This window comes from Phoca vitulina, unplaced genomic scaffold (genome assembly GCF_004348235.1).
Source record: "Phoca vitulina isolate PV1807 unplaced genomic scaffold, GSC_HSeal_1.0 scaffold5, whole genome shotgun sequence".
Taxonomy (NCBI): domain Eukaryota; kingdom Metazoa; phylum Chordata; class Mammalia; order Carnivora; family Phocidae; genus Phoca; species Phoca vitulina.
The window spans coordinates 71,660,353-71,680,138 of record NW_022589708.1 but is presented as its reverse complement, the minus strand read 5'-3'; the positions used below and the strand labels follow the sequence as shown (position 1 = coordinate 71,680,138).

Here is a 19,786-nt window from a genome sequence, read left to right as displayed (position 1 = left end):
CTTATCCACCTGGGCCTCCAAGGCTCAGGATCAGGCTCTGACCTTAAGCTCCTTGCTAAGGCAGGGATGCTCCTTGTGAGGCCTCTCAAAGGTAGCCCTCTGACCCTGCCCAGGCTGCGGATACCAAAGCTGTTTAAATAACCAAAGACTCTTTCTCTTCTTCTTCTTGGGTCACTGCAGAAGTAAGCAACTTGTGCATGATTGGGTCCCCAAATCTGGCATGGCAGAGTATCTCTTTGACAAGCACGGTCTGGAAGACAGTGATAAGAGCTCACCCTTGGGCTGGTTTCTCTGTGGCCACTGGGATGGCTGCCCTGGTCACAACACATGTTGGGGTTACCTTTACCTTGTCTGTAAGTCGTACCAGCGCATCCACTTCAGTTCATTCATTTGTACCATTTCTTCAAATAGACTAATTTGGTTCCCCACCCACCCCAAAAAAGATCCCCCAGACTTTTCTCTGCAAAAACACATTCATGAGAGAAATTTTATGTGGAGAGGTTGGCAAACATGCTGTTACTGTCTGCATTTCTTTCTCTGTGACCCTTACTGATTTTGGTTTTGTGTATGTCTTTTCTGCATTGCTTTGGCTCCCTCCATAAAATATAACTTCTAAATTATATGCACATTTCCCCCCCCCCCCAAATAGTTCCTATTCTTAATCCTCTAGAAGCCACCCTGAGTCTCAAGGAAATGGGATAGCATGAGTGTTTGTGTGGTGTTAGTAGTTCTGAGGGGTTTGGAGAGGCCCCATTGGTGGGGGACAGCAGCGCCACTGTGCACCAGCCCCTCTGGGGACTGTTTTCTGCCATAATCAGGTGTCCAAGGGCCTGTCTTCCAGCTACAAGACGGGGCAGAGAAGCCCCAGGTGTTGTACTGAGCCAATTTCTGCCATAATCCTCTTTTAATCAATAGGCTGGCCCTTGGCCTTTGCTCCTAGAGCTGCAACTTGTTGAAATCCAGTGGGTCCCCTTCCTGCATTCCGGCTTGGTGCAGGGAGGTCCCAAGGCCACCTTCCCTGCCAGTGAGCCCTGCCTTGCCACAGGATGGCTTCAGCTAATCTCCAGGGAAAGAACACATTTCTGACCAGTTGCAACAGAAGTATTTTTCAATTGTAGAAGTCCTATATCTTTTTAATAAATGGGAAAGTCTTAACAGTACAAACCCAAACCGGCTTCAGACTCTTTCATCATTATTGACAGATTCCTGCTGGGTTAGCATTAGTAGAAATGAAGAAGTCAGAGGAAGGGCTCTTCTGAGAGAGGGCATCCTTTCTCTGTTGACAGGAACAGTACAGACATCTAGAGCTTCCGGAAGCGGCCTTGAAGATCATGGCAGGATGATCGAATACGCTTCCTGGTTTAGACTGTTTTCTGCTTGCACCTATCCTGAGGTCTCTGGGACACTTCTTCCTACTGATGCCTTGGGGAATCCCTTTGCATTTTTAGTATAAGGAGGTAGGAAGAGGGGAGCAGGGGTGAGAGGACACGGGTGAGGTCGTGTACTTGCAGCATACAGATGTCTGATCAGGGCTGGTCTCCCTTCCTACTCCCATAATACAGGGACATATGTATGTATTATGTAAGTATCTATCCAGACTTGAAGGAATTGGCCTGTGCAATTGTGGAGGCTGGCAAGTCCAAAGTATGCAGGGTGGGCCAGCAGGCTGGAGACGTAGGGAAGAGGTGATGCTGCAGTTCAAGTCCAAAGGCCACCTGCTGGCGGATTTCCCTCTTCTTTAAGGGAGGTCAGTCTTTTTCCATTAAAGCATTCAACTGATTAGGTGAGGCCTACCCACATGATGAGGCATAATCTGCTTTATTCAGGGCTTACTGATTTAAATGTTGATCTCATCTTTAAAACATAAACATCTAGAATAATCTTTGACCAAATATCTGGGTACCATGACCTAGCTAGGTTGTTAAGATTAACCATCACAGGTCCTCTCCCAGTGGCTATCCAGATCAGTGACTTCTCAGTGAAGCCTCCACATTTACTGTGTGTCTGCCCAGTTCAGCCCATTCCACTGAAAGCAGGACAGGGCAAATAGGAAGAGTGGCAATCTAGTAAGAACTTAACTTGTTTGTATACCTTGATTGAGTTTTAGGAGTTTGAGATCACAAGGATCTTTTAGTTTGCTTTCAAAATTATTTCTCTAAAAATACTCCATTAGAGAAGGAGGGGAAAAAATCGTTTGGGGTTAAGTGCTATGTGTTCATAGCTGTGCAGTGACACCTGTTGTATTGTCAGTAAAGATGAAAGAAATGAGTGTGAAATTTTTTTGTAGGTGCCCTTGTCTTATGAAAAACACCAATTAGGCATACTTTTCACCTTCTTAAAGAATTTGTTACATCTTACCAGAGACAAACTACCTGACAAAGTGACAGGCATTGGAGTGACTGAAATCATTAAGGACACTTCCGAGTGACAGCATGTTGGGTTTTGGACTCTCCAGTTTCAAAGGACTGAGTAATTACTGAGATCAGCATATTGCAATCCTGAAAACCTGACAGATGTGGGATAGAAATCTTTTCTTCATGAGCACACTTGCTAGAAGCAGTGAGCAGGGGCACCGGAATTTTAGAAACTGCAATGAAAAAATAGAGGAACATAAATATAATAGAAAAGCCAAAGGTTGATAGTAAGAGGGTAAGCAGGGAATGGTAAAAATTTTATTAGACAGCAGAAATAGAATGTCTTTCACAGGAATATAATTTGCTGTGGCCTGAATTCAGCCTGTCTACTAGAGCAATCATGCATATGTTACAATGTGATTATGATAAAACTTTAAAGGCCTAATCTTTTGTTTTAATAATGTCAGTTTAAGGAGAAAACATTAAACATTAAAAGAGTATCAAATTGAGAGTTTTTCTCTTCAACAGCTTGAATCAAAGATTTATAGCCCCTATTAAAGAATATTGTTAAATGCTTGTGATTCCTGAATAGATAAATGTTTGACACATAAAATTGTGAGTTAGCGCAGAGTTCACAGATGTATCTTTTCGTTCATAGCCTCTGGCACTATTTTTTTTTTTAACTTAAAGGAAATAAAGATAGTTGTCTTATTTTTTTCATTTTTAATATGAAGAAACACTGATAATATGAACAGGCTTTGTGAGTATAGAATTACCTATATAAAACGCATATAGGTTGTGTTCTAGCCCAAACTTTAACTATAGGGAAAAGTCACAGGATTATTATGTTATTAAATTTAGGTAAGAATGGAAACATGATTCCTTTATTGAATAAATATTTATTGACTTTATGTACTAGACACCATTGTAGGTGCTATGGATTTAGCAGTCTCTTTACCAGAGAAGGTAAGTGGTCAGTGATGGAGCAACTCAGTGGGGCCAGAGTCGCCATTGCTGGAGCCTTGGTCTCCTGACCACATTCCATGCTCATCCTGTGATGGGAGCTTCTCTGATTAAGCTTCTGGTCATTTATCACAGGTTACAGAACGCCCGGGAAAAGAAGAATTTTGTTCTCCTTCCTATACTCATTATGAAGTTCCTCCAACTTTCTATCGATCGGCCATGCTCCTTAAGCCCCAGTTGGGATTGGGTGCAATGTCCCGTTTACCATCTGCAAAGAGCAGGATCCTGATTGCGAGTCAGAGGTCCTCGGCGAGTGCCATCCACCCGCCAGGACCCATCGCGGCAGCTACCAGTCTCTACAGCTCTGATTCTGCGGGTAAGTGACCCAGCTGTTACTGTTTTTTCCTGCTGCACTTGTAAATAGTAATTCTCTAAAACAGCAGTAACTGTCTACTACATGAATGCCTTACCCTCTGAGAGGAGCCTTTTTCTTCTCTTCCATCTGACTGTCAATACAGATACTTGTCAAGACTCCTCGGTCTGCACCAGTCATCCTCCACGTTCCCTTTAAAAGGGTGGCCTTTGCAACCACCTCCTCAATTCGTGCGATTTCTCCTTTCTCTGATACAGCCTGTAGACCAGGGGCCAGTGGAGTTTTTCTGTAAGGGGTCAGATAGTAAATATTTTAGGCTTTCTGGGCCATAATGGTCCGTGTAGTAACTACTTAGCATGAAAGCAGCTGCAGACAGTACATCAGTGAATGAGTGTGGCTGTATTTCAGTACAGCTTAGTTCACAGAAACAGAGAGGGGGCTGGGTTTGGCCTGGGGGTTGTAGTTTGCCAGAGAGATCTTTCTACAGCCCGGCACTGACCATATCACTCTTCATCTGCTCACAAATCTGGACCACTCCATAATTGCTTATGAAAAGGCTCTGCTGCCTCTCCCAGCCCTGTCGTCCTGCTCCGCCGTGGCTGGCCAGTGTCCCCTCCTGAGGCCCTCTGCACTGGCTTGTTTGCTGTCTCCAGTCTTCCACTCCTGTGGTTTCCTCTGGGCTTTATGTATGATTTTATTATAGACATAATACATCCCCAGTGTAAAACATTTTGAACATAGAAAAATATGGAAAAGGAAGTAATAATACTTAACATATTTTTAACACCCAGCCAGAGTTATTATTATGGAGTTTTATCTTCCACTGTGATTTTTTTTCTGTGCATTTTTCAATAGTTAAAATAATTTTGAATGTGAGTTTTGTGTTTTTCTATTAATACATTGTAGACATTTCCTAGGTCATCCGTGTTTCAGAAATATTTTAATGGCAGCATAATATTCTGTTTTGTTCACTTATTCATTTATTCAACACATTTTGGGTGGTTATTGTGGGCCAGAAGTTGTAAATTAAGGACTGCAGCAGTGAACAAACCATAGAGCTCCTGTCTTTATGCGTCTTATGGTCTAATGGATTAAATAGACCAAAAAAGCAAAAAAATAAATACATAATTGTAAATATGAAAGCAAGGAGCACAGTGTTTTTAAGAAATTACAGCCAGAAGAATTATATGGATGGGATGGAGGCACTTCAGGGGCAGCCTCTTGAGGAAGTGGGAAGAATGGGAGAAGGTGGAGAATTGTGTCAGAGTTGATTCATTGCCCAATCACTGGCAGTTGAGTTCTGCTTACTCTACACTATTTTCAGTAGTGTTGCGATTTGAGTCTTTGTGTACACTTATTTGTCTTCTTTCTTATGTTTTCTTAGGCTCGATCATTTGAAGTGTAATGATTGGATAAAAGCATATCCAAACATTTTTTTAAGGCCAAGGAATTTTCTAGAAAACTTGTAACAGTTATTTTCATACTAGTGTTTCTTGGAAGTGTTTCTACTTGCCATACCCTTGCCAGTGTTGAATATTATCACTCCTCCATCTCCTCCTATTATTATTATTATTATTGCATTTCTTTTATTATAAGTGGAAAGGAACTTTTTAAAACCTATTTTCCATTATATTACTTCATGAATTGTCATTTACTGAAGTAATTATTGATGAACAATAATTTTTTTAAAAGATTTTATTTATTTATTTGACAGAGAGAGAGATAGAACAGGAAAACAAACGGGGGGAGTGGGAGAGGGAGAAGCAGACTTCCCACTGAGCAGGGAGCCCGATGTGGGGCTCAATCCCAGGACCCCGGGATCATGACCTGAGCTGAAGGCAGACGCTTAACGACTGAGCCACCCACGCGCCCCGATGAACAATAATTTTTAAATAGTTTTTCTTAGTTTTTTTTTGACAAGCACTTCTATAAAAATCAAATTATTTTTGATGGTTCTCATGATATATGTATATTGTGATGGACCTACATGCTATTATCAAAGCTGCTGCAAGGTAATTAGGTGATTCAGTCCCTCATTCAAGAATTATTACTGAGGGACTGTTACATATCAGCACTGTTCTAGGTGTGGGGGATAAAGCAGTGACAACAGACAAAAATCCTTGCCCCCATGGAGCTTGAATTTTAGTATGGGGGTAGCCTTTTTTGTTTTTTAATGAGCAAATAAATTACATCGTGTGTTGGGAGAAATAACTAGTATTGAAGGAAATGAAACAGAGGAGGAATATAGGACATCTGGGAAAGAAGAAAGGAGATTATGATTTTTAATAGGGTGGTTGGGAGGTCACCTTTAAACCAATCCCCCAGAGGAGGTGAGGGAGGGAACCACATGGATATCAGGGGTGGAGCATCCAGGCAGAGGAAGGAGCCAGGAACAGCCCCTGAGGTGGCAGGAAGGCCAGGAGGCTGGAGCAGAGTGAGCAGGGGAGGTGGGAAGCTAGGAGGTTGGCGGGGTGCGGGCGTGTGTGTGTGTGTGTGTGTGTGTGTGTGTGTGTGTGTGTGTGGTGTCGGGGAGGGGGGAATTGCATAGCCTTAAGAGCCATTCTAAGGATTTGAATTTTCCTCTGAGTGAGAAAACCGTTGGAGGCTTTGGAGCCAAGGCAGCGTGATCTGGCTTTTGTGAACTCAGGATCCCTCTGAGTCTACGAGGACAGAGGATGAAGCAGGGGGAGCAGCCAAGAGGTGAGGCAGTGTCCAGGTGGTGATGGGACACAGTGAGAAGGTAGAACACATCGGGGCTCCTGACTGACTGCGCATGGGCTCTGAGAGAAAACATGCAGTGGAAGGTAGACTCCTTGAGAATGGAGTTGCCACTCAGAGAGTAGGGGAGAAGCTGGTTTAGAAGGGGAGGATAGGAGCTAACTCAGGACATGTTGCGGTTGAAATGCCCTTAGCCATCCTATGGGATGAAGCGCTGCATCTAGGAGACCAGCGTTGAGAGGACAGGGCTGGAGAACTGAAAGTGTTAGTTGTCAGCAGATGGCTGGTCTTTAAAGCTATGATGTTCCCCTCCACTGGGCCACCATTCTCTCCAGCATGATTTCACCTTCACCAGTAACTTATAAATTTGATGTGGATTTGAATTATAAGCTTTGAAATAGCATGATGTAACAAATGTTAATAGTTTTACTTTGGAAAAACTATAAAATAGTTTTAATTTGGAAAAACTTAAAATTACTAAAAATGAACATAGTTGAGATTTATTTAACAGTAGTCAAGTTTTGGGTAATGAAAAGTCTTTAAGTGTATCCCACGTGCGTAAAAGTACCACTACCCAGAAGAGGCAGGCAGTTCGAGCTCTTTCTGAGGATGACTTACTTGTGTTCACACATTTGTGATGAGGGTGACATTTCTTTAGAGATCAGCTCAGCCCCCAGAAGTACACATATAAGGGACTCCTCCACCCCTGCTCCTTCAAGACTCCCAACTATTTTTCTTGGGCTCCTGGGTGTCTTAATTTAGAGAGATATGTGTTCACATGGGTAATCATTAGGGACCTAACAAAGCCTTGTGACAATGGTTGTCACTCCTGCAGGACACTGAGAATGTGAAATCCTTTCTTAGTGCTGTTGGAAGGACCACCTGGCATAGGCTCTGAGACAGACAACGAGAAGTTCTTATTCCAGAGACTGGGGAGCTTTGGTGGGATGGCTGTGCTCCCACTAGCCCTTCCCTGGACCCAGGCCCATGGCCCTTTGCTTGGCCTGCTTGACTTATCCCAGGCAGCAGGCCCTTTCCCTTCTGAGGCAACTTTGCTAGAGTCCCCCGGGCTACCAGGACCTGCTCTGGCAATACACCGGACTCATTTATCTCTTTTCTTTCTGCAGAAATCCTTCTATTTTTCTTCATGTTTTCCTAGGAGATACTACCTTTCTCCTCAAACACTATCATTTTTTAAATTTCATGAACGTCCATTAAATGCAGAGCCAAAGTCGTTATCTGCCAAAAAACTACTAATAGCATCTCTTAACTTGAGAGGTAGGAGGGCTTAACTTTCAGACTCTCCCAGGAAATGAAGGGAAATAGCTGCATACGATCCTTCTGGAGTAAAAAGGAAAAGGAAAAGCCAGACAGCTAGGATTCCATGTTAAAGCAGTCTGAAAGCTCACCTCCTGTCATGCACTCCTGTTGGCCACCTCTTGGAAGGAGTCTCTCATTTTGTTCCTTCCCTGAAAGAAATCTTCCAGCCAGGGAGAGACTAGGATTCACAGTGCTGTGGAGGAAAAGAAAACCTCATTCCTTTGCTCAGTAATCCCTGATTGCACATTTACTGTGAGTTAGCCCAAATCACAAAAGTAAATGTGGACAGATTGGGCTACATTAAAATTGACTTCTCTTTATTTTGAAGCACTACAATTAAATCAGGAAGAAAAACATCAAGATTCCAATAGATTGACCATGAAAGGGCATAAACAATGAGCTTAGGGGTGCCTGGGTAGCTCAGTCCTTTAAGCGGCCAACTCTTGGTTTCGGTTCATATCATGATCTCAGGTCCTGAGACGGAGCCTTGTGTCAGGTTCCCTGCTCAGTGGGGAGTCTGCTTCAGGATTCTGTCTCCCTGTGCCCCTCCCCCTGCTTGTGCATGCACATGCTCTCTCTCTCCCTACAATAAAGAAATCTTAAAAAAAAAAAAAAACACACACACAATATAACTGATAAATAAATACAAATCTAAAGATCCTAAATACATTAATTCTGAAAATTAAAAACCTATGAAAACAAAAGGTTTTCATTCGATGGCACTACCTGACCATAACCCTTCTGAATATTTGTCCATTCATACTGCTTCGTGTGAATATCTATGCTTCTTGCTGCAGAAGTGTTAATGGGGTTAAGGGGTGCTGCTGGAGAGTTATACAACACATGTTGTGCCTACCTTGAGTTAGGTACAATTGTTATTTTTGTATTAGAAGTGAAGGGAGTGAAACTTAAGTGAAATAACTTACGCCATGCAGCTTATAAAATATAGAGTGGAGATTTGACTTAAGACTGTCTCCGTGTTCATGTTTTTAACCCCCATGCTAGACCACATCATTGAACTGCCTGTGTTAAATCCTACTACATTGCAGTATCTTCACTTTATAAAACAAGGATAAGACCAATGTGTGTGGATTTTCTGGCAAACCATGGTCCTTGGACTAGACAACTATTTTTGTAAATAAATTTTAATGGAACACAGCCACACCCATTTGCTCTCCTTTTGCTTATGGCTGCTTTCGGAGTTGGGTCATTGTAACAGAGACAAGGTATTGCCCAGAAGCCTAAAATGTTTACTGTCTGGCCCTTTAAGAAAAAAAGTTTGTCGACACTTGCCTTATTATAATGCCAGTTACCATTTACAGTGATACCATTTAGACTGAAGAAGTATATGAAAAAGTTTGTAAGGTTTTGAAACTCTTTGCACAATGAAAGTCTAGGTCTGGGAGGCATGGTGAATTTAAATTTTATTAATGCATTTTACCAAAATCTATTTTCCAAGGGCATCCAGTGTATTTTTTTGTTTGCTTGTTTTCTTCTCCCTGGAGGATTTAGCTGGCCCTGCATGAGGCAACAGGGACTATGGTGGAGTACTGATGCTGGGGAAGCCCCAAGAAGGCACAGTGGGGGTTTCAGGGACTGTAAACTTTAGAGTCTGAAGTTCATGCACCTCTGGAGAGCCCCAGGATCAAAGCTGTGTAGATGTCAGCCTTACACATCCTTTGGCTTATATGCTTGGCAAAGAATCTAATGAAAGAACCATTAGAGGAATCTCTAGGGCTATTTTCCTATCTCTTTTCTTTTTCTTTCTTTCTTTTTTTCTCCTATCTCTTTTCAACACCTCTAGATTTCTTGAGATGACCTTAATTAAGATGGTGGAGTTAAGTTTGACCATTTTCTTTTCTCACAAGTCTCCCCCCTCAAACACCAGGAGGATAATGTAGATACTGTCTTTAAAAAATCTAGAAACATCTGTGAATCTAAACCATAATAACTGAAGAAGGGCTGTCAAGTATGGAAAGCCCCTAAAGAAAATGCCTTTAGCTGCGGGTGGGGGACAGGTCAGTGGAGCCCACAGAGCAGGGTCTCACCCTGGGGAATCTGTGCTTGGAGTAATAGGGTGGGGTACATATGCAGGAGTCAGGAGTGTCCATGGCCCCAGTTTTCACCACAGAACAGCAAGGAGGCAGGGCTAAATGAGAAAATAGACATCTTTACAATCAGTCTGCAAGGTTGGGTGTCATGAGACTCTCAAATACAAGCAGCTCTACAGCTGCCAACCTTCTTTGTCTGGAGAGAAACAGGTTAAAAAAAGAGCCTGTGTTCCCATGCACAACCTCAGAGAGCTAGACAGGAAGAACTCACCTTATGAGAAGATGAGTGCACATTAAAATCCCCACTTGCCCTCATCCCCTCTCCTCTCCTTACGACCACACGCTTACTGGGCCCTGGCTGTAGAACTTGGATCCCTAGGGAACACAGAAAATATTTTCTTTCTCAGTTTATCTCCCTTCCTCTTATTATATTATTATCATTATTCTTCTATTGCCATAATTAGGTGCCACATTCCACCTGTTCTGGCTCAAGACAAGCGCAGAGCCTGGATCTCTCCCTTAAGTAAGCTCTGGGACCCAGATGGACCAGTCTTGGTACAGTCATTTAAAGAAGCTCATTTCCATTACCAAGAGAATAATAAGGCATTCTAGTCTATGTCTGCTTCTTATAAAGCAAGTGATTCAATTCCTAACCACTTGAACAATCTCACTTCCTTTTTCTCTCCTTGTCTCTTCTATTCTACAACTCTTCTGGAGCTCCCTTCTTTCCCCCCAACTCTTAAATATCTCCCAGGAATGCTCCCGATCTCCCCAGTGCCCACCCTAGTCATTGCCATCAGAATATTTTCAACTCCCCGTGCTGCATATGCAGCCTCAACACTGCTGGACCCAGAGTAACTGCCAGGCCTTCCCTTCTGGTTCCACCCATGTCCTGGGGAAGGATGGGAAAGCTCTGGACTTTCCAACATTATTTCTTGAGAATCTTTGAATTTATGACATTTGTTTCTCTCTGGACTCTCACTCATCCTCTCGTGAGGTGATGTCTTCCTGTCTAGCTGCTTGCACAAAAAGTGTGTTCCAAGCAGAAGAAACAACATATATGAAGGCCCTGAGATAGGAATGAGCTTGGCATGGTCAGAGAACAGAAATAAAGTCAGCATGGCTGGAGTAAGTGGGAGGTGATCAGCAGGTGAGAAGTTGGGAGATAGATGATGATCAGATCACACAGGGTCTTAGAGGCCCTGACAAGGAATTTGGGTTTGAACCCAAGTGTGATAAGTAGCCCCCAAAAGCTTTAAATCTGATCTGACTTATGGCCTACAAAGATCATCTTTGGGGGACTCTAGAACAGAAGAGGTGAAACTAGAGTGGGAGACTAGTTAAGAGCTGATACACTTGTACAGATGTGAGATCCTGGTAGCTGGCGTCGGAGAAGGAGAAAGGGATGGAATTGTTGGCATACATGTTGGAGATAGAGCCAGTAGGATTGGACATTGAGTGTGGGTGATGGGCAAAAAGTGGAGCCAATGAGGACTTCTAGAATTTTGGCTGGAGCAACTGGGTAGATGGTGATGCCATCTATTAAGAGAGATTGACTAGGGGTGCCTGGGTGGCTCAGTTGTTAAGCGTCTGCCTTTGTCTCAGGTCATGATCCCAGGGTCCTGGGATCGAGCCCTGCATTGAGCCCCACATCGGGGTCCCTGCTCCACAGGAAGCCTATTTCTCCCTCTCCCACTCCCCCTGCTTGTGTTCCCTCTCTCGCTGTCTCTCTCTGTCAAATAAATAAATAAAATCTTAAAAAAAGAAAGAGAGAGAGAGAGAGATTGGTTAGCCAGGGAGGCAGTACAAAGAGTTCTGTTTTGGTGAAGCAGTCACGGAGGCAATTAGATATGTGAGTCAGAGTCTCCAGGAGAAGTCAGCGCTGAAGGTTAAAATTTGGGGTTCAGCAGATGCTACTGAAGTCAAGGGAGTCAAGCCCATATTTGAAAGTAACCAGGAGAGTGGATCTTAAAAGTTCTTATCATCAGAAAAATAATTGTAACTATGTATAGCGACAGATGTTAACTGGACTTAACTGTGGTGACCTTTTTGCAACACATATAAATACTGAATCAATGTTATGTCAGTTACACCTCAAAAAAAAAAAAAAGAAAAAAGAAAAAGTCAAGGGAGTATAGCTAGAGAACAAAAGACATCCCAGAGTGGGTCCCTATATTCCAGCATTTATAGAGTTCTAGGAAAGGAGAGTGGGAAGCAGCAGCCAGGGTAGAAAGTGGAAATCCAGGAGCATGCTTTGTCCTGAAAGCCAAGAGAAGACAGTACATCAAAGAAGCAAGGAATGGTCAATAATTTTGATTGCCACTGAGGAACTGGGTAGTAAGAGGACAGAGAAGGGATGAGTGAATTTGACAATGTGGAAGTCATTGATTATCTTTACAAGGGCACTATACATGGAATAATGGGGACAAAACGCTGATGAGCCAGAGAGACAAAAGGAAGTTGACCCTCAAGTGTAGCCAATTCATGCTTATGGAATGTAAGAAGCAAAGAGCAGAAATGCTAGATGACACTTGCAGTTATTTCATGATTTGAGAGAATGAGAGTGATTTTTGATTTGTCCAGAGCTTCTGAAATGTATTTGTGATAATTTGGAATGACTGTGCGCTAATGTGCAGAATTTCCCATAAAACTGCCTCTCTATTGCATACGACCTAAAGAGAGACAACACTGTCAGCTGACCTCAAATGTGTTATGGATCACAAAACAAAAATCTATTAACTTTGCAGGTAATTGATAATTTTATTGCTGTCAATACACAAAATAGTATCTGGAGTTATTTTTAAGGTCTGTTTCCTCAGCTTTAAGAAAATCAAAAATAGCTGCTCTGGAAAAGGAAGGCCTAGATAAGAAAGTTAAATGAAAATGGTCCAGACAAATGAGTAAAGCATCTGAATGCCATACTGCCACATTTCAGAAGGTAAATAAAAGTTAGGAAAGTGGGATGCCTGGGTGGCTCAGTCGGTAAAGCGTCTGCCTTCGGCTCAGGTCATGATCCCGGGATCCTGGGATTGAGCCCCGCATCGGACTCCCTGCTCAGCGGCGAGCCTGCTTCTCCCTCTCCCTTCCACTCCCCCTGCTTGTGCGTGCTCTCAATCTCTCTCTCTCTCTCCTTCCTTTTTAAGGCTGAATAATATTCTATTGTATGCATATACCCCATTTTGTTTATCCATTCGTACATGGATACAGGGACACTGGGTTGCTTTCACTTCTTGGATATTGTGAATAATGCTGCTATGAATACACAGGGATTTTTTAAATGTCCAAAGTGTCCACAATAAACTAAAAAGTCATGCTGAGAGAAATTAAAGAAGGTCCAAATAATTAAAAGATATACTATGTCCAAAGATTGGAAATCTTAATGTTAAAAATCTCAATTCTTTCCAAATTAATCTCTAGATCTAACACAGCTTCAATCAAAACCACAGCAAGTATATTTTTTTTTAGAAACTGACAAGCTGACTCTAAAATATGAATGGAAACAGATGATCTAGAATAGGCAAACAATTATGAAAAGGAATAACAAGTTGTGAGATTTATACAACCTGATTTCAAGACTTACTACAAATCCATAGTATCCAGAAGAGTGTGTTATTGGCATAAGGAGAAGCATATAGATCAATGGAACAGAATGTAGGGTCTAGAAATAGACTTAAATTTATATGGTCAGTTTATTTTTCAATGGAAAAAGGCTGATACTTTTAAGAAACGGTACTGGAAAAATTGAACATCTATATGACAAAAAAATTAACCTTAATCCATACTTCACACCACATATAAAATTAACTCAAAATGGATCACAGGCCTAAAAATAAGAACTGAAACTATGGAACTTCTATAAAATACAGAAAAAAAATCTTTTGAGACCTTGGGTTAGGCAAAGTTTCCTAGATAAGAAACAAAAATCATAAATCATAAAAGAAAAATCTATTCATAAACTGGAATTTATCAAAATTAAAAGCTTATGTTTTGGAAGACAGTGTGAAGAAAATTAAAAGTCAAGACAAACAGCAGAAGAAAATATTTTCGAAAGATATATATAAAAGAATATTTGTATTCAGAATATATAAAGACCTTTTATCACTGAATAAGAAAAACAATTATATTTTTTAAATGGTCAAAGGATTTGAACAAATACTTCGCCAAAAAACATATATGAATGCAAACAAAAACATTAAAAGATGGCCAACATCATTAGTTATTAGTGAAATGCAAATTAAAACCAAACAGTTTTTTATAACTGCATGCCCATTAGAATGGCTAATATTAAAAAGACTAACAATACCAGATACTGGTGAGGATATGAAACAACTGGAACTCTTATAGACTCCTCATGGCAATGTAAGATAGGAAAACCACTTTGGAAAAACAGCTTGACATTTTCATTTAAAATTGGACATACTATAAAAACAAGCAATGCCACTTCTAGGTATTTGCTCAAGAGAAATGAAACTATATGTCCACAGAAAGATCCATATATGAACTTTCATGGTATTTTCATTTGTTATAGATAATAACCGACAAAGTCCATCAATAAGTGAATGGATAATCAAATTGTGGCACATCCATCCATTCAATACTCAGCAATAAAAGGAATGAACTATGGATAAAGGCAACATCATGGGTGGACCTCAAAAATCTGAGTGACAGATACAAAAAGAATACATACTATGTGATTCCACTTATATGAAAGTCTAAAAACATAATTTACAATGACAGAAAACAGGCCAGTATTTGTGTGGGGTGCAGCAGTAGGAGGGGGGGATTATCTGGTAAGGGGCAGAAGAGAAATTTCAGGGTGAATGGAAAGACTCTTGTGTCATCACTGTGGTTACAAAAGTATATAACAGGTATATAAAGCTGTATTAACTTGGACATGCAAACCTCCCAAAACTGGATCCTGGCATTTGCCCAGGGGAAAGAGTGAAATGGGCTCTCTAGGTGCAGCTGAATGATAAGGCTCTGTCATCCTGTGGATTAATAATGTGAATTGTTCACCACAAAGATCTCAATTTGGGTACTATTACTCTGAATTACTAGATTTTGACCTTGTGAATGTTACTTAATCACCTGAGCCTTATCTGTACAACAAAAAAAGAAAACGAAAAGTGAAGAAAATGAAAAACAAACAAAAAAACCAACCAAACCTACTTCATAAGTTTGTTTGCACATTAAATATTGTTTTATATAATAATCACTCTGGAATTGTAATTATCCCTCTCCCACTCCCTCTGCTTGTGTTCCTGCTCTTGCTATCTCTCTCTCTGTCAAATAAATAAATAAAATCTTTAAAAAATAATAATAATAAAATAAAATAATGGGAAAAGATTTACCAAGTAAATACTAATCAAAAGAAAGCTGGAGTGTCATATTATTATCAGACAAAACAGACTTCAGAACAAGGAATATTATCAGGGATAAAGATGTATATTTCATAATGAAAAGGGGTAAGTTTAATTAAAAGTCATGAAAATCCCAAAAGAGTTTATACAAATAATAACAGAGCTTTAAAATATGAAGCAAAAATTAATATAACTAAAAGGAGAATTTTTAGAATGCATGATTACCTTTATTAATTTCACCACTCCTAAGTAATTGATAGAATAAAATATAGTAAAAATATAAAGGTCTTAAATAACACTATCAATCAACTAGACCTTCTTTTTTTTTTTTTTTAAAGATTTTATTTATTTATTTGAGAGAGGAATGAGATAGAGACAGAGAGAGCATGAGAGGGGGGAGCGTCAGAGGGAGAAGCAGACTTCCTGCTGAGCAGGGAGCCCGATGTGGGACTCGATCCTGGGACTCCAGGATCATGACCTGAGCTGAAGGCAGTCGCTTAACCAACTGAGCCACCCAGGCGCCCTCAACTAGACCTTCTTAACAATTATAGAACCATACACCAAACATAAGCCTATTTTTGGTCATCAAATTAAAGTCAGTGAGTTTATAAGGACTCAATCAAAGGATGTCCCCTGACCATAATGGAACAAAACCAATAATCAATAAAAGGGTATCTGAAAAATCCCCAAATTTGGGGCGAATTAGCAACACAAACTAAAAAGTCACAAGAGTCAAAAAAAGTCACAAGAAAAATAAGAAAATCTTTTTAACTGAGTGATAACAAATATAAATACTCCAAATCCATAGGATATGGCTAGAAACTGAAATTATAAAAACAAAAAAACCTTGGCAATAATATAAAAGGACATAAAATATACTGAGGATTTTTACTTGTAGTAAGATTCACATGACATAAAATTTATCATCCTAACCATTTTTAAGTGTACAGTTTGTAGTGTTAAAGTATATTCACACTGTTATGGAACCAATCTCCAGAACTTTTTAAACTTGCAAAACTGAAACTCTCTACCCAATAAACAACAACACCCCATTTCCTCCTTCTCCCCAGCCCCTAGGAACTACCATTCTACTTTCTGTCTCTATGAATTTGACAACTCGAGGTACCTCATATAAGTGGAATCATTAGTAATTTTCTTTTTATGATTGCCTTATTTCACTTAATATAATGTCTTCAAGGCTCATTCATGTTGTAGCATGTGTCAAAAATTCCTTCCTTTTGTTTTTTTAAGATTTTATTTATTTATTTGACAGAGGGACACAGTGAGAGAGGGAACACAAACAGGGTAAGTGGGAGAGGGAGAAGCAGGCTTCCCACTGAGCAGGGAGCCTGATGTGGGCCTCGATCCCAGGACCCTGGGATCATGACCTGAGCCGAAGACAGATGCTTAATGACTGAGCCACCCAGGCACCCCTATTTTATTATTATTTTTTTTAAGATTTTATTTATTTATTTGACAGAGACACAGCGAGAGAGGGAACACAAGCAGGGGGAGTGGGAGAGGGAGAAGCAGACTTCCTGCAGAGCAGGGAGCCCGATGTGGGGTTCGATCCCAGGACCCTGGGACCATGACCTGAACTGAAGGCAAACACTTAACTACTGAGCCACCCAGGTGCTCCTCTTTTCCCATTATTTTATTTTTAATATATTTATATTTTATATTTAAAGTGGGCTTTTAAAAATCCAATGTACTAATCTTTGCCCTTTAATTGGAGTATTTGGATCACTTACATTTAATGAAATTATCAATATGGTTGGGTTTAAATATACCATCTTATTATTTGTTTTTTATTTGACCCATATCTTCATCATTCATTTTTTCTTCTTTTACTACCTCCATTTGGATTGACTATTCTTTAGGCTCTATTTTGTCTCCATTGTTGGCTTATTAGTGATAGTGATAGTTCTGTCTTTTAATTTCTTTTAGTGACTGCCCTAGGCTTTTGGTTGACATACTGTTTGATGGATAAAATCAGGCTTGATAACTGTTTACCTGTTAGCTTGTTACCTGTTATTGGACTTTATTTTCTGGTAAATAAAGATTTGTTGGAACATAGCCATGCTTTTTCCTTTGTATACTATCCATGGCTGCTTATATACAACAATACAAATTTTAGTGGTTGCAGCATAGATGTTTGACTCAAAAAGCCTAAAATACTTACTGTCTTGCCATTTACAGAAAAAGTTTATCAATCCATACTCTAAGAGTTTGATATACATCTTTAACTTGCCATAATATTATGCCATTTCATGTATAGTGTAAGAATCTCAATACAGTATACTTCCATTTCCCCCTTCTGTTCTTTGTGTTACTATTTTTATACATTTTATTTCTACATATATTATAATCCCCAACATAGGTTGTTATTAATTTTGCTTTAAACAGTTATTATCTTTTTAAAAGATTTCAAATGTAAGAAATATTGGTTATTTTTAACTACGTATTTTGCTATTCTGTTGCTCTTCATTTCTTTGATTCATATTTCTATCTGGTATCATTTTTGATCTATCTTAAGAGATTCCTTTAACATTTTTTTGTGCAGGCTTCTAGTGATCAGATCTTCCATTACTTAATAAGTCTATCTATAGAAGTCTTCCATCTTATTTTTTAAAACATTTTCACTAGGTATTGAAATCTATTTGAAAATTTTTTCTCAACACTATGAAGATTTTATTCCATTGTCTATTGGTTTGCATAGTTTCAGACAAGAAGTCTTCTGTATTTCTTTGTCTCTAGTTCTCTCTATCACTGGTTTCCAGCAGTTTGCTTATCATATGCAGTGGGTTAGCTTCCTTTGTTTTTTCTGTTTGGTATTTATCAATTTTCTTTGATACATGCATTTCTAGTTATCAAATGTTGAAAATATAAAATATTATAGATTATATAGTAATATTATAACATGTACAAAATAAAGTATACATAAAATAACCAATATAAACATCTTATACTGTTAGAATATATTATATACTATATTATATTTTGTACTTAAATGTAGCTATATAGATACATATATATGTTGGCTTGATAAGTCACTGGGGCTCTGTTAATTTATTGTCATTCTTTTTTCTCTCTGTGCTTCATTTTTGATAGTTTTTATTGCTATGTTTTCAAGTTTACTGCTCTTTTCTTCTGCAGTGTCTAATCTGCCTCTGATTTCTTCCAATCTGTTTTTTCCATTTCAGATATTTTTTATTTCTTCTCTAGACATCCCATTCAGCTCTTTTAAATATAATTCACTTCTCTCCCTGTCATGCTTAGGTTTATATTTACCACTTTGATCATATGCAGCCTGTTTTTAATAACTTTGCATGTCCTTTTCTAATATCCCATCATCTTTGTCATTTCTTAGTCTGTTTCTATTAGGTTTTTCTGTTTATGGGTAACATTTCCTTCTTATTTCTAGTAATTTTGATTCAATTCTGGACATTTGGATCTTACCTTGTTTGATGCTGCATTTTGTTCTGTTTTCTTTAAGAGTATTAAACTTTTTCTGGCAGGCAGTTTGGTTACTCACTGATTAGTTTGATCCAGTAAGGCTTGTTTTAGGTTCTTTTGGGTGGCTATAAAGTCATCTTTATTCTGAGCTAATTTCTGGAGTCTCTGATGAGTACTCATTGTTCAACAAGGTCTCTCCATTCTGCCTGTAAGGAAGTAGAACAATTTCCAGCCTGTGTAAATTCTGGGAATTCTCTTTCTTATAGATCCCTAGTAATTGTTTCCTCAAATTTGTTCTTTGCTTCATACATGCACAGATTGGTATTTATCAAAACCTCAAGGGGAGGTTCTAATGCAGATTTTTGGAACATTTTGTTTGCTTATCTCCCTCTGCACATTCTCACTGTGTTGGAGTTTCCAAACTTTGATCTCTGTGTCTTCAATCACTGTGGTGGACAGACTCTCTGAGTTTCTCCTTCCTGTGCTATGGTGTGGAAAGTGCTCTTAGGCAGCGAGGTCAGCAATGATAGGGCTCCCCTCATTTGTTTTCCTTTTCTAAGGGATCACAGTCCTGTGCCAGCTGTTGTATAATTTCTAAAAACATTAGTTGCATATATTTTGTTTTATTTTTTAGTTGTTCCTGGCAATTTCCATATCAATTAAAATTTCACAGGTGTAATTTTTTTACATATTCATCAAAGATTCTTAACATCACATAGTGTTTGTTGTATCTAATAAAAGCTTTCTTTTCTTTTTGTGTTTACTCTTTCAGTTCCAGGTCATTTATGTAATGGTTCTTTGGGGCTTTTTTTCCTGTTATTATTTTAAGAATACTTTAAAAATGTATCTATATGTGGTTGTATTTTGTCTTTACCTGATATCACGTATTCAGCAGGTCAGGATTCTCTGTTGTTCTTATTTTGGTTATTCTCATATTTTTATTTCACATGGTCACTCACCATCACACTAGCAAATGAGACTGGAGATAGAAACAGCCCTAATGCTGCACCCTATAATTTAGCATTTGTACTTTTCCAACCTCAAGTGATCTCCCTTATTCTGAATTCTAAGACCTGATTTGATACAGGAATTGCATCCATTACATTTATTCAGTTCTCAGATAGGAAAACTCTTGGGTCTTTAATGGGCAAGTAAGCTGTGACTTAGACTTTGGGAAGAATTCTGGATATT

At 39.4% G+C, this 19,786-nt stretch overlaps 1 protein-coding gene across 8 annotated transcripts in view; it reads left to right on the top strand.

Moving 5' to 3' along the window:
* The window catches only part of MTUS2 (microtubule associated scaffold protein 2), a 590,108-nt gene that overhangs the window by 220,793 nt on the left and 349,529 nt on the right, over positions 1 to 19,786 (top strand). For all 8 annotated transcript variants that reach the window (XM_032403269.1, XM_032403268.1, XM_032403271.1 and 5 more), the window contains one exon: positions 3,453 to 3,693. In XM_032403269.1, coding sequence (XP_032259160.1) covers positions 3,453 to 3,693 — 241 coding nt within the window. The remainder of the gene's footprint in view (positions 1 to 3,452; positions 3,694 to 19,786) is intronic.